Source organism: Adiantum capillus-veneris, chromosome 10, assembly GCF_014529385.1.
Source record: "Adiantum capillus-veneris isolate H3 chromosome 10, ASM1452938v2, whole genome shotgun sequence".
Lineage (NCBI taxonomy): Eukaryota > Viridiplantae > Streptophyta > Polypodiopsida > Polypodiales > Pteridaceae > Adiantum > Adiantum capillus-veneris.
Genome location: NC_140940.1, coordinates 24,634,655 through 24,647,550, shown reverse-complemented (window position 1 = coordinate 24,647,550; position 12,896 = coordinate 24,634,655). Strand labels below are relative to the sequence as shown.

At 36.8% G+C, this 12,896-nt stretch overlaps 1 protein-coding gene across 4 annotated transcripts in view; it reads right to left on the bottom strand.

Annotated features, from left to right (window-relative positions):
• The window catches only part of LOC147448559 (NADPH-dependent aldo-keto reductase, chloroplastic-like), a 40,383-nt gene extending 28,995 nt beyond the window's left edge, over positions 1–11,388 (bottom strand). Inside the window, exons 1-3 of one of the 4 annotated variants that reach the window (XM_086522409.1) lie at positions 10,712–11,388; positions 10,404–10,615; positions 10,083–10,323 (exon numbers count right to left, since the gene is read on the bottom strand). In XM_086522409.1, the coding sequence (XP_086378535.1) occupies positions 10,083–10,323; positions 10,404–10,615; positions 10,712–10,855 (597 nt within the window). In that variant the 5' untranslated portion in view covers positions 10,856–11,388. The remainder of the gene's footprint in view (positions 1–10,082; positions 10,324–10,403; positions 10,616–10,711) is intronic. The other 3 variants (XM_086522411.1, XM_086522408.1, XM_086522410.1) reach the window with 3 other exon arrangements.
• Between the last annotated feature and the right edge of the window lie 1,508 nt (positions 11,389–12,896).

Below are 12,896 nucleotides of genomic sequence, written 5' to 3'. Positions count from 1 at the left end.
AATCACCAGATTGGCATGAACTTGAATAAGATACACAATAGATATTTTGGTATCAACTCGAATTTCATGGATTAGTATGAGGAGAGAATTCAATAGCTAGATGTTAGGAGTAAGATTAAGAAAATGCAATTCATGGTAGTTAGAAGCAGTTTTGATTATTCATATTTTAAACTACCTCTTTCAACACCAAAAGTTGAGCAAGTGATCACTTGTGTAAGGAGAAATGAGAGGAGGTTGTTAGGGGAATGGCACAAAGGAAGGATAGTTGATCAGTGGCACTAAAAGGATAAAATATATGGCACCACTCACAATTAAGTTGAGAAGGGTTGATGTAGCAACAATGGTTTGGGGAGCTCATGTGAAATTAACAATTAGTTGATACTAGACAGATAGGAAGAGATGACCACGCTTGGTCCACATTGGACGCTCCAACACATGTCACATGTTGTAGAGTGATATAATCTTGTAATCACTCTATCTATTTAGTTACTTATATAATATATTACTATGTTAATATGTAATTTATGTTTTGTATATGTTTTATTACTCTTTACTTGGATATTTGGATTGACATAAATCGTTTTCTTGACTATATTTCTATGCAATAAAAAAATTACAAAAATATGTTATCTATCTTTATTAATATCACCTTTTAACTAAATCTCTCTTTCTTTTGAACAACTTAAAATCATAAGCAAAAGACAAGTAAAGCTTGATTCATGGAGTTGAGAGGGAGTGATAAATAAAGATAGCACTTCAAAGAGTTCCAAAATATACGATTTACAATCTATTTACTAATCACATAATAAGTAAAATTACACTATATTCTATTACTTAATATAAAGAACCTTTAGCTGAAACATAAAAAAAATGTAAATATAAATTACTAAGAAATGAATCAACATTACTTAACCATATAATCAATGTCCGTTACAAATCAATTTTATTTATTCATCAATATGCTTTAAGCCTCTTCATGTGAATAGAAAGATTATTAAGGCTTGACACTTTTAAGATTATATCCACACCCCATCTTTTAAGATTATTAAGGCTTGATGCTTTTAAGATTATATCCACACACCATCTTTTGTTCATACAAGGTCCATGATAGGGAACACACTCTTTGATACAGATCGAATTCCAACCTAATGTTTAGTGCTCACAAGTTTCATTGAAGAAGGCTTGTTGGCACTTCTTTGTACTAGCATAAAAGCTCGAACACTCACTATTTTCTTTCCATGTGGCTTGGTATCAAAGCTCTCAAATATTACCAAGTGCTCTTCAAGAGTTTCTCAAGTGTGTAAATGCGAGGGTACATATCTAAAAGCTCTATGTTCTTTGTATCAACAACACTTTGCAAGATCAACCTAACCATCGCACTAACCAATGTGCTAGACATTTTGCATATACATAATAACAAAAATCTAAGCTCGTTCACCCTAGCTATTTTATGAAGCATGATCACCTAAGATATAGTCACCAAGGCAACTCCATCACTTAAAAGTAATAACGCACAAGTTGGCCTTAGCCCTATAAACTCTGGCACATTAGAGTTGGTATGTAACCACTTTTGATAGTGTATATACACACTTACACATGATAGAAAACTGGATACACAATACACGTAGAGGATATATTGATGCTATGACTACCACAACATCATCCCTCCAATTGCTCAGATATCACTACTAGAAGCTCTTAACTTATTGCCATTAAGCATGCGACGCATTTTCATCTTTCAATCGATGTCTTTATTTGCATTCTTATTCTAGTCTTTATTTGCCTCAATGTGCATGGTCATAAATAGCAGTTGTGAAAATACACCATGAGTTCATTTTTGAGCTATTCGCGGTCAAAAGTAGGTTTTGCCTTCTCCAAAGTGTGTAGCAAATAAGCTCTCTCTCTCTCTCTCTCTCTCTCTCTCTCTCTCTCTCTCTCTCTCTCTCTCTATCTATATATATATATGTATAATATATGTATATATAAATTTAAATGTTAAATTCTAGGTTTATCTTTATTTTTATGTTGATAATTTAATATTTACATATATATTTATTTTTTAAAGTTAAATTTGCATCTTATTATGTTGTAAGTTAACTTTTTATTTGAGAATACGTTAACCTAAGTCCTTTGCGTATATAGTTTAATGTTTAGATTTAAAAGTTGTATTTAATTTTAAGTTTCTGATTTGTGGTTTAAGTTTATACATTTAACTTAAATTTAAATTAAACTTGTAAGTTAAGGTTAATAATTTGTGTTTTGATTTAAGTTTAACACTAGGTTGATAGCAAAACACGACATAAAAGTGTCTTTTCAGGGTTTTGAAATAAACTTGCAAGTCATAAGAGATATTCATTTTGAGAAATCCTTTATTGAGCCTTGATATTGAGAGGACAACACCTATCGAAAAAATGAGTTACTCTTAAAATTCTTCATGCTTTGATAATGGTAAGCCTCCAAAACTACTACATTTTGTGCAAAACAACAATTTAGTTTTATGGATTGCATAATAAGAAACTAAGGATTTTTCTAGACCAAAAGACAATTTTTTCATAAACTTCAACGGGGTGGTGATCAACCATAAAATTGGTTTAGCTCACAATGTTGTTTTGGGAAACCAAATAGTGTAAAAGAAGTCATGTTTTCCTCATTCTGCTAACATGCCAATGAAGTTTATGTACCCACGCTTATTATTATCGCTATCAGTTACATAGTTTATATACTTGACCTCTGCTATAAGTAGCTTCGTAAGCACAAAAAATGAACCGCATTTACCTAGCTAGCTATATGGGTTGGTGTCCAAGAACTCATGGAAGAATTTTTTTACATTGTAGAATACATCTACACAATGAAAGAGCTCTTTGGATGTTATTGAAGCTATCAAATAATTCACAAAAGATCAAATTTTAATAAAAAAAGCATACAAAATTCCAGTCTCTAGAGTACAACTTTCAATTTAAAGATATAAGTCCTCTTTCAAGCATAAAGACATGCTCAAACCTAGCAGGACTAAAACTGTATCAATCTAGACCTCACAAATAAGATTTTGAGATTCCATTACCAACCTAGTATTTAATATTAGGTTCAAATTAAGGGTTTTTGTTTTTAAATTTAAATTTAAGTTAAGTTTTTTATTTAATTTAATTTTCAATTTAAGTTATAAATTTAAATGTAAGTTTATGGTTTAAACTTAAGTTCAAATTGAGAGTTTAGTTTTAAGTTTATAGTATAAATTTAAGCTTGCATTTTAAAGTATAGGTTAGCAACGGTTTAGCTTTAACTTTCCCATTTACGTTTACGGTTCAAATTTAAAATCTATTTGTACATTTAGTTTTAAGTTTAAAGTTAAAGTTTGCCTTTAAGTTGTAGGTTTACATTCAAAGTTATGTTTGTAAGTTTTCATTTGTAAGTATAAATTAAGTTTATGGTTTAGCTTTAGGTTTTAGATAAACGCTACATTTTAAGTTTAAGTTTAAAGCTAGGTCTATGACTTATGTTTATGCTGTATATTTAAGTTTGGGATCTCACGATTGTAGATTTATGTACAGGTTATACACTTATCTTTAAAGTATTGTTGCATGTTTAAAATTAAGTTTATGTTTAACTTACAATCGAAGGTTACATACAATTTATGTTTGCATTTGTGGTTTTTAGTTTCAATTTGTAATTTTTTAATATGGATTCAAGTTAAGATTCAATTTTCAATTTTTAATTTCTGGCTATATTCTAAGCTTAGAATTAGATTATATCTTTAATTTTAAGTTTACAATTCAGCTCGTAAGTTTAAATTTAAGATTATAGTTTAAGTTTCAAGTTTAGATTTAAGGCAGCGTATAGTTTGGATCTGCGTTTACGGATTTTAGTTTTGTTTATTTTTATTTATTTTAGGTATAGTATATGGTTTACATTTTAAATTTACAATTTAAATTCATGGTTAGAAATAACATTTAGATTTAAGGTTTAGATTTACATCATAGATTTAGTTTTACGTTTGCATTTTTAAGTTATGACTTGCATTTTTGTACTTTTAAGTTTAGTTTATAATTCAAGTTTAGATTGTAGGTTTGATTGTAAGTTTACGCTTAAGGTTGTAGGTTTCGGGTTAGGTTGTAAGTTTAAATTAAAGATTATGGTTTTAAGTTTGAGATTACGTACGGTTCAGGTTTGTGTGCATTTTTGGGTTTATGTATAGTTTACAATTTATGATTTAAATTATATTTTGTTTTTAGATATTTATGTTTTGTATTACAATTTTAAGTTTAAAATACACTTTAGTTTTAAGTTTTACACTTTAGTTGAAATGGTCTATCAAAGAATTGAAGGCGGGCGATAGGCTTTATCACATGGAAAACCAAAGTAGGTATGTTCTATTGTGAGATTAAAACATGCAAAAGTGCCACGTCTAGGGCCTCACCTCCTTGTTAGGATCTATACACAACTGCATATGACAAGCGTTCTCACATATATGACCCTCTGTACATTGTAGCATTTTCTCCCACTTATCAAAAAGCATAAAAAGTGAAATGAACACTAATATTTTGCATTGTAAATGTGCCACAACACGACAACGGTTTGCGCTAAGGTTTAATTTTACGATTTTTGTTTTTTGGTTTTAGGTTTAGATTTGGAACAACGCCCCCAATCAGTGAAATTGAGGCCTTGGAAAAAGGGCCAAGGGACCAATTAAAGATATCCCTTCAAGGTAAGAGGGAAAAGGAGCAAGATACCCTTGAACATGGCAAAACTGAAGATCACAAAACTCAATTTTAAAAGGAGCTATCCAAAATTCTTGGTGTAATGTCAAACAAAAGGTTGCTCGATGAGTCGGAGGCACCAATCGCTACCTTAGATGCTACAAAGGGCGATAAAGCCTTTCAAGCGCCCAAGAAGACTCTTCCCTAGAGGGTGGATGTGGAAGAAGCTCTTGTAGTGGCCATTCCTCCAACCTTAATCAAGAGACAGTTGGCCACACTAGCCAACTCAATGCTAGTGTTCCGATTCATGAGTTCCATCAAAGGATGAACTTATCAACTGACTTTATAGTCCAAATATGGGAGCTATAAAACCAACTCAAAAGGAAAGTCTATAGCTAAAAATATATGGGCAGGCCAACAGAAACTAGGAAGCTCCTCCTAGAAGGAAATCTCAAGAGCCAGTAAGTAAGTTCTCACAAACCCAAACTTAGTGGATCTTTGGTCGTCCCCAGCTTTCGCTTCACATCTTTCCTTGTCCAAAAAAACTCTCTAAAAGAGAATACAGAGGAAGAGCTACCCAAGGTGGAAGAATTTGTATCCCTATCCCCATGATGGAAGACAACTCTATCCAGGGCATTGAAACCTGCAAAAAATATGCTATGTTCTAGGATAAGATAAGGAAAGACACGGAAGGTTAATGTTGGGATATCTAGGAGTATCACCTGGATGCCTCTAGTAGAAGAAAACAAGCGGTAGGTAAGAGGATGGTATTCTATGGAGAGGATACTGATGGTTTCACTGGCACCCTCACTATTGAGCAGAAGGTGTTCCTAAACCACGCTTTCAGGAGAATCTTAGGGGTGAATATTAACTGGGTAGGACAACCTATCTCCTTCACCATCTACATCTTCGAAGCGATCATAGCACTCTCAATAATCCAATTTGGGATCTAAGAAGGCCCGTATGGAAACAAAACTCACCGCTTAGATTCTACATTTTCATACATCATCCTAGTCCTTGTTGCACGTGTACCATCCGGTTGACCTTCCTTGTCATACTTGCACATTGAGACTCCAATTGACGAGCCATTTAGACAAGTTCGGAAATCACATTGAAGAGCACAAGTTCCACACTTTAACTTGCAATTTGTTCAAATTTTAGCATCCCTCTAAAGTATCACAAAAACGGGACCTTTTGGCATGCATAGGCGCGTAAATCATACATTTCTTAGCCCTTTGATATTTCTTTGCACATTGCAACCATACCGACATTGCTATACATGCTTGAGCTCTAATAGTTGCATCTTTCTCCATATCTAAAAATAATAGAATTTGATTGTTCCACCGTCTTGGCTCGACAAGGAAGACTAGAGAAAATTCAAAAAAGAGTATTACCAAAACTCGAACAAGTGGAGCCAACATAAAGAGGACATGAGTAAAGTCAAGGAGTTTGCATTACTTGGGCAGTGGCGAATGAGCGAGCTTTAAGGATGATTTCATAAACAAAATTACATTGATTTATGGTTAAAAGTTTTGCCGATTTGTGATAGTGTGATTTAATATCTCAATTATGTTCAAATGCTTTTAAGCAATAGATGATCAATTAGGAGCCTACCACGCTCGAGTGCAATTAAGAAACAAAGCCACAATCTCAATGCGTTCAAGGAGATTTTGAGATTTCAATCCGATGAGGTAAGATATATGAACAACACTATGTTTATTTATATTACACCGTGTTTGTGTTTAGTTTTACTATATAAACTTTGCTTATTGTCTCTTCTTGATTTGTAGAGTACAACTCGAACGCGGTTGTAGCGTCAAGAAAACTCTTCACAAGAGTAGCATCCTCATGCCCTTCCATAGGTTTCGTTTTTAGTGCATTAACACATATATGGAATTATCGGGAATGACATGATTCTCTTACTTTGTACTTTGATATTCAGCTTATTATCCATGTGTCATTTCACTTTGAGGAGTTTGGCTACTTTTGTAATTCGACACTACTAATGCGAACGTTTTTACATTCAACATTGTCAATTCAGTGTAATTAATACTTTAAAATGTATGAAATATAAATTCTTTTCAAATTTTGTGTTGACTCAAGTTTTTCAAGGTATGTTGCTATTTCTCAATTTGCTATTGTCACTGATAATTAGTAATGGTTACAAAGGCTGATTGGGTGACACGGCCTTTTGGTCTTGCCATCCCCAAAAATTTTCACATGCAAGCGTTGATATGTACAACCACACATATGATTACGCAGAGTCTATATTTGCTTGACATAAATTAAAATGCAATTATAGATGATTTCTTTGCGACGCAAGTTAAAACGCTCATATCGACACTGCGAGCATGAAAAACAAGTTCAACTGCGTCGATATGAGCGTCACAAGTGGAAAGAACCCCTTATAATGTATATTAGCGCAAATTTTCTTACCACCTCTGTTGGATTTTTAACCATGACTCTTCGGGAATGAACATTTCGAAAGAGCAGCTTTTCCTTCGGTAGTTTTCTTGCTACGTGGATGTGTTTAGTGTTATGGGATCATTCATGCATTGCTTTTATAGTGATACTTGCATCTTTACTTTAATACAAGGGTGTATTTAACTTGAGGAGCTTTTCCTAATAGAAGTAATACTAGCAAAAAGGATCTTGCAGCAAAATACAAGTAGAGAGACAATTAGAAAAAGAAAGAATTAAAAAATCAATTAACAAAAAGATACAATACGTGCTTGAGGAAGAGCTTAGATTGCACATACAACTAATTTGATCAAAGCCTTGAGAATGGAAATGGAATGTAACCTAGCTAGTGAGTGTCAACAACATGGGTTGTTTGTATTATGTTGACTTTTGCGAGTCAACCCCTTTCTTACTCAAGATGCAGTTACCATACAGATAAGTATAGGTATGTTCAAATAGCATAGTCTTGAGAGCCTGATTGGGCTAAGTAAATCGGTTCTTGAATACCATCCTCGTTCACTAGATGTAAGCAACATAGGCTTCTCCTCATGTGGAGGTCTTAAATGTGCAACATGGCAAAGCCTCATCATAAGTGAAGTGGAGCAAGTATAAAGAGAGTATCTCTAACATTGCAAACAAAGAAGAGAGCAATGATCCATGGAAAGTAGTTGTAATGTACACGTCCAAGTAGACTAAATGAGCTTTCAAACGTAAACTCTCAAAGCAAGGGGAAGATCTACTTTTAAAATATAACTAAGCATGGTGTGAAGGGAGGTGAGAGAAAGGTGTCATGCACATCCACAAGGAGGTATATTAGGGGAAGATGTGACTTTCCGTCGATGTCAAGCACTAGTGTGCAATTTGAACACCATTGGGCTCAAAAGAGTTTGGAGGCCTCTAATTGAGTGCCTTGAAACAACTTGAGTAACTTCATGAAATTCCTTACGGTTTTGCAAAATGGTTTTACGTATATATGTAAATATATAATGAATGTTTTTCTCCTTGAACACAACAACAACTTTCTTCATAAGTAACAATATTATATTCAAATACTTCAATGGTTTGTATTATGCTGACTTTTGTGAGTCCACCCCTTTCTTACTAACGATGCAATTACCATACACATAAGTAAAGGTATATTCTAGTAGCCTAGTTTTGAGAGACTCGTTGGGCTAGTAAATTGGTTCTTGAATATCATCCTCGTTCACTAAATGCAAGCAACATAGGCTTCTCCTCATGTGGAGGTCTTAAATGTGCAACAAGGCAAAACCTGATCATAAGTGAAGTGGCGCAAGTATAGAGAGAGTATCTCTAACATTGCCAACAAAGAAGAGAGCAATGATCCATCAAAAGTAATTGTAATGTACACGTCCAAGTAGACTAGATGAGCTTTCAAACGTAAACAATAAAAAAAAAAATCTCAAAGCAAGGGGAAGATCTACTTTTAAAATATAACTAAGCATGGTGTGAAGGTAGGTGGGAGAAAGGTGTGATGCACATCCACAAGGAGGGATATAAGGGGAAGATAGGGGAATACAAGATGTATTTAACTTGAGGAGCTTTTCCGAATAGAAGTAGTGGTAGCAAAAAGGATCTTGCAACAAAATACAAGTAGAGAGATAATTAGAGAAAGAAAGAATAAAAAAATCAATTAACAAAAAGATATAATATGTGCTTGAGGAAGAGCTTAGATGGCATGCACATACAACTAATTTGATGAAAGCCTTGAGAATGGAAATGGAATGTAACCTAGTTAGTGAGTGTCAACAACATGGGTTGTTTGTATTATGCCGACTTTTGCGAGTCCACCTCTTTGTTACTAACGATGCAGTTACCATACACATAAGTAGAGGTATGTTCTAGTAGCCTAGTCTTGAGAGACTCGTTGGGCTAGTAAATTGGTTCTTGAATACCATCCGAGTTCACTAAATGCAAGCAACATAAGCTTCTCCTCATGTGGAGGTCTTAAAGGTGCAACAAGGCAAAACCGGATCATAAGTGAAGTGGCGCAAGTATCTCTAACATTGCCAACAAAGAAGAGAGCAATGATCCCATTGAAAGTAGTTGTAATGTACACGTCCAAGTAGACTAGACGAGCTTTCAAACATAAACAATAAAAATTCTGAAAGCAAGGGAAAGATCTACTTTTAAAATATAACTAAGCATGGTGTGAAGGGAGGTGAGAGAAAAGTGTCATGCACATCCACAAGGAGGGATATAAGGGGAAGATAAGGGAATATGAGACGTGACTTTCCGTCGATGTCAAGCACTAGTGCTGCACTTTGAACACCATTGGGCTCAAAAGAGGCCTCTAATTGAGTGCCTTGAAACAACTTAAGTAGCTTCATGGAATTCCTTACGGTTTTGCAAAATGGTATTACGTTTATATGTAAATATATAATGAATGTTTTTCTCCTTGAACACAACAACAATTTTCTTCATAAGTAACAATATTATATTCAAGTACTTCATCTATGTCATTTAGTAAGCATCACATTCTTTCGATTAAAAAAAGATAAAAAAAAGTGTCAATTAGGATTACTTATTTAATGTAGCTAATATTATCTTAGGGTTGTCACAAGTTGTAGCTTTTAATTTTAATGGCTTCCAAAAAATTCATACATAGATACAAACATAGTGCAAGGCACTTCCATAGGAGAGAATGATAAACACGCTAAACATCCCTTTACATGTAGAGTATAAAGTCTTTTGACTTTCCAATGTCACGAGACGTTCCATCCTTTACATCGTCACCCTTCACATTGTTATTGTATAGAGTTTGGTTATTTTTTTAATTTGTGAGAGATTGTGGAGACCTCCTATATTTTGCTGATATCTGTGGAGAGACACTCTTTTTGATATCTATTCTATCTCTTAACAAACTTTTTTAAAAAAAGAAAAAAACCAAGCGATAGAAGTGGGAATGACCTGGTTAACAGCTGGAACCACGCGTGCAGACTGCAGGAGAGTAGCTAGTTTCACGCTAGAGAAGTTGCTGACGCCGATGGCTTTGCAGAGCCCGAGGTGCTGACATGTTTCCATGACCCGCCACGTGGCCACCACGTCGACAGGCAGAAACTCGTGCTCCTTGGGGGGGATGCGGGCGCCCTTCGCTAATCTCACCGGAAAATGCATCAGGTAAAGGTCCAAGTACTCCAGCCCCAACGCCCTACGTCGTCGTACAATATAATAAGCAGGGTTAAACCATACTAGGCTTAGGGTTGAAGAGACTTGGTTATTACAACTTACCTCAAAGAATTGTGTAGAGCAGGGAGCACGTCATCTGGATGGTTGTCATCGCACCACAGCTTTGATGTGATAAACATGTCCTCCCTTCTCACAATGCCCCTCTCAAATGCCTGCTGCACAGCCCTGCCGATCGCCCCTTCCGTGCCGTAATACTTGGCGGTGTCGATATGCCTGTACCCTATCTGCATCACACACACACACACACACACACACTATATATATATATATATATATCATATATTATATCCTGACTCAGGACTGCTACTCTAATTAGCTCACTGTGAACGCAGTATTATACTAACTTGTACCTGGATCGCGTGAAGGACTGCCTCCGCGACCTCATCGTCGGAGCACGTGAAGTTGACCGTGCCCAGCCCAACGGCCGGAATGTGATGCCCTGAGTTCAGCCGGAACCTCGCGTTTGATATCGCACTCGAGCTTGAGCTGGCCATTGCATTTGATCACACCGGCACAGGCACAGGCACAGGCACCGGTACTCTTCAGCCGCTGTCACGTCATTCAGACAGTAGCTACACCGCGGCAGATACTAACCGGTTGCAGGGCGAACTACCTACCAAGCCGGTTACCCAGGCATACCATTACCATACACCATTTCAGGCTTACAGGCTATCGGAGTAACGAAAGCAGATGTTTTCACATGGCAAGCTGGTCGCATTCAACATTATAGAGCTGTACTAGTACTATTATGAATGCTTGGCATGTAATAATGGATTATATAGATGCTGCGTAGAAAACCTTCCGAGTCCCGACTCCCGACGTTACCCGCGGGCCCCTGCCGGGCCTACCCTGCCCTCTCTACTAGCGAGTCGCGACGCCCTCTCTCTCTCTCTCCCTCAAACACACTCACACAGTGTCACGGTTCACCTCCGAGTCCTGACTCACCACTTGGCACTCAGTGATTCGCACGCATGCGCGCGCGCGCGCACAGACTACAATGCAGTCAAGACAAAAAACGTCAAAAGAAACAAAACTCCCTTTCTCTCTCTCACTCAGAAAGTCAGCTGACTCAGCACTCCGCCCGTTCAGCTCTCTTTATCGTCCAGTACAGGATGCCAGCTGGCAGCCTCAGCCAGTGCCCCAGCCAACCCAAAAGCACCACGCACCCTCGCGAATCGCACGACTCGCAGCAAAATATCCCGACACCCCCGAACAGGAAAGTGAGAAGCCAAGCAAAGCAAAAGATCTTGCTCAACTCCCTTTATCTGCTTCCAACACGTGTTGATTCACAACAAATTTTCAAGTTCTCTCACATGTGCTACCAACGTGACTCGCCCTATTTTTAAGCCCTTACTGCCCCTCAAATTAGAGTTCCATCCCACCTAGGACGCCTTGCTTTATCCTTGCATGCACTACAAGCAATGGAAACTAGTCTCACGATAACTGCAATGATTGCATGCATTGATGCACTGCAGGCCCAAATGAAGGAGACTCGCTCCTAAAACGATGAAGCAAGTTGGACTAGCGACTCTCCTCCGTCCATCTCTTGGCTGTTGGAGAAGTGGCATGTCCCACAAAATTTAGTGAAATCCTACCACTTTTCTCTCCGGAAGCGTTGTAGCTGCTCCATGGGACCTTTATTTTTCAACGATTGAGGACATGAAAGCGTTATAGTGGGACACAACTTGTAAGGCGGTGCTTACATTTGATGCAAGTTGTGAACTTGTGTACACAAGCAACACTCATGTTCGCATGAAGGTTTTTGTGGTGACAACCCACTCTACTTTTCCAACCTTGCAAGCTCACACATCATTCATTTGTTTTGACAAAACAATTGGCGTCCTCTTGAATTGCTAATGTTTTAAATGTGGTTGCCTTTCTGCTCCTCCCCACCCATATGGAGCAAAGTGGCAACATGCCCTCGAGTGATTGTGGAAGGTTTTCAACTTGCAAACCTCATGACCATGCTCAAACAACTTCTAAGATTCAAGTCCCATTAAACACTTCAAGACATGTTGGAGTCTCTATGTGATTCCGCATAAAGCTAGTGGTGAGGCCATCTGATTTGTTTTTGTACTACTAGGTTGGTGCATGAAATCGTGAACAACGTGAGGGTAGAGAGAACTTAATCCTAATCAACAAAGTAGCGAGAAGCAAGCATGCGTACATCGGCAGAGGTAAACTAGGATATTGTGTCCACCAAGTTAGTGGGGATAATAGTTTGAAAGCGAGCAAGAACATGTTACTCGTGCCCTTCTAAAACATATAACCTATCACACGAGTTCAAGGGAGGGCATTTAATTCTCTTGAAACTTAGAGAAAAACATTTACACAAGGGATTTTCTTTAACAATTCCTAGAAAAAATTATAGATTTTGAGAGAAAAGGGTCCTTAAAACTCCTTTAAAAATTCACAAGTAAGAAAAAGTGCCTTGAATGCACGTGATATAGTAGTATTACATATAAGAGTTACCTCCCCGCGGTTGCTGTCATGATCATCATGGGCTAGAACAACATAAACAAAGTTAAACTCACA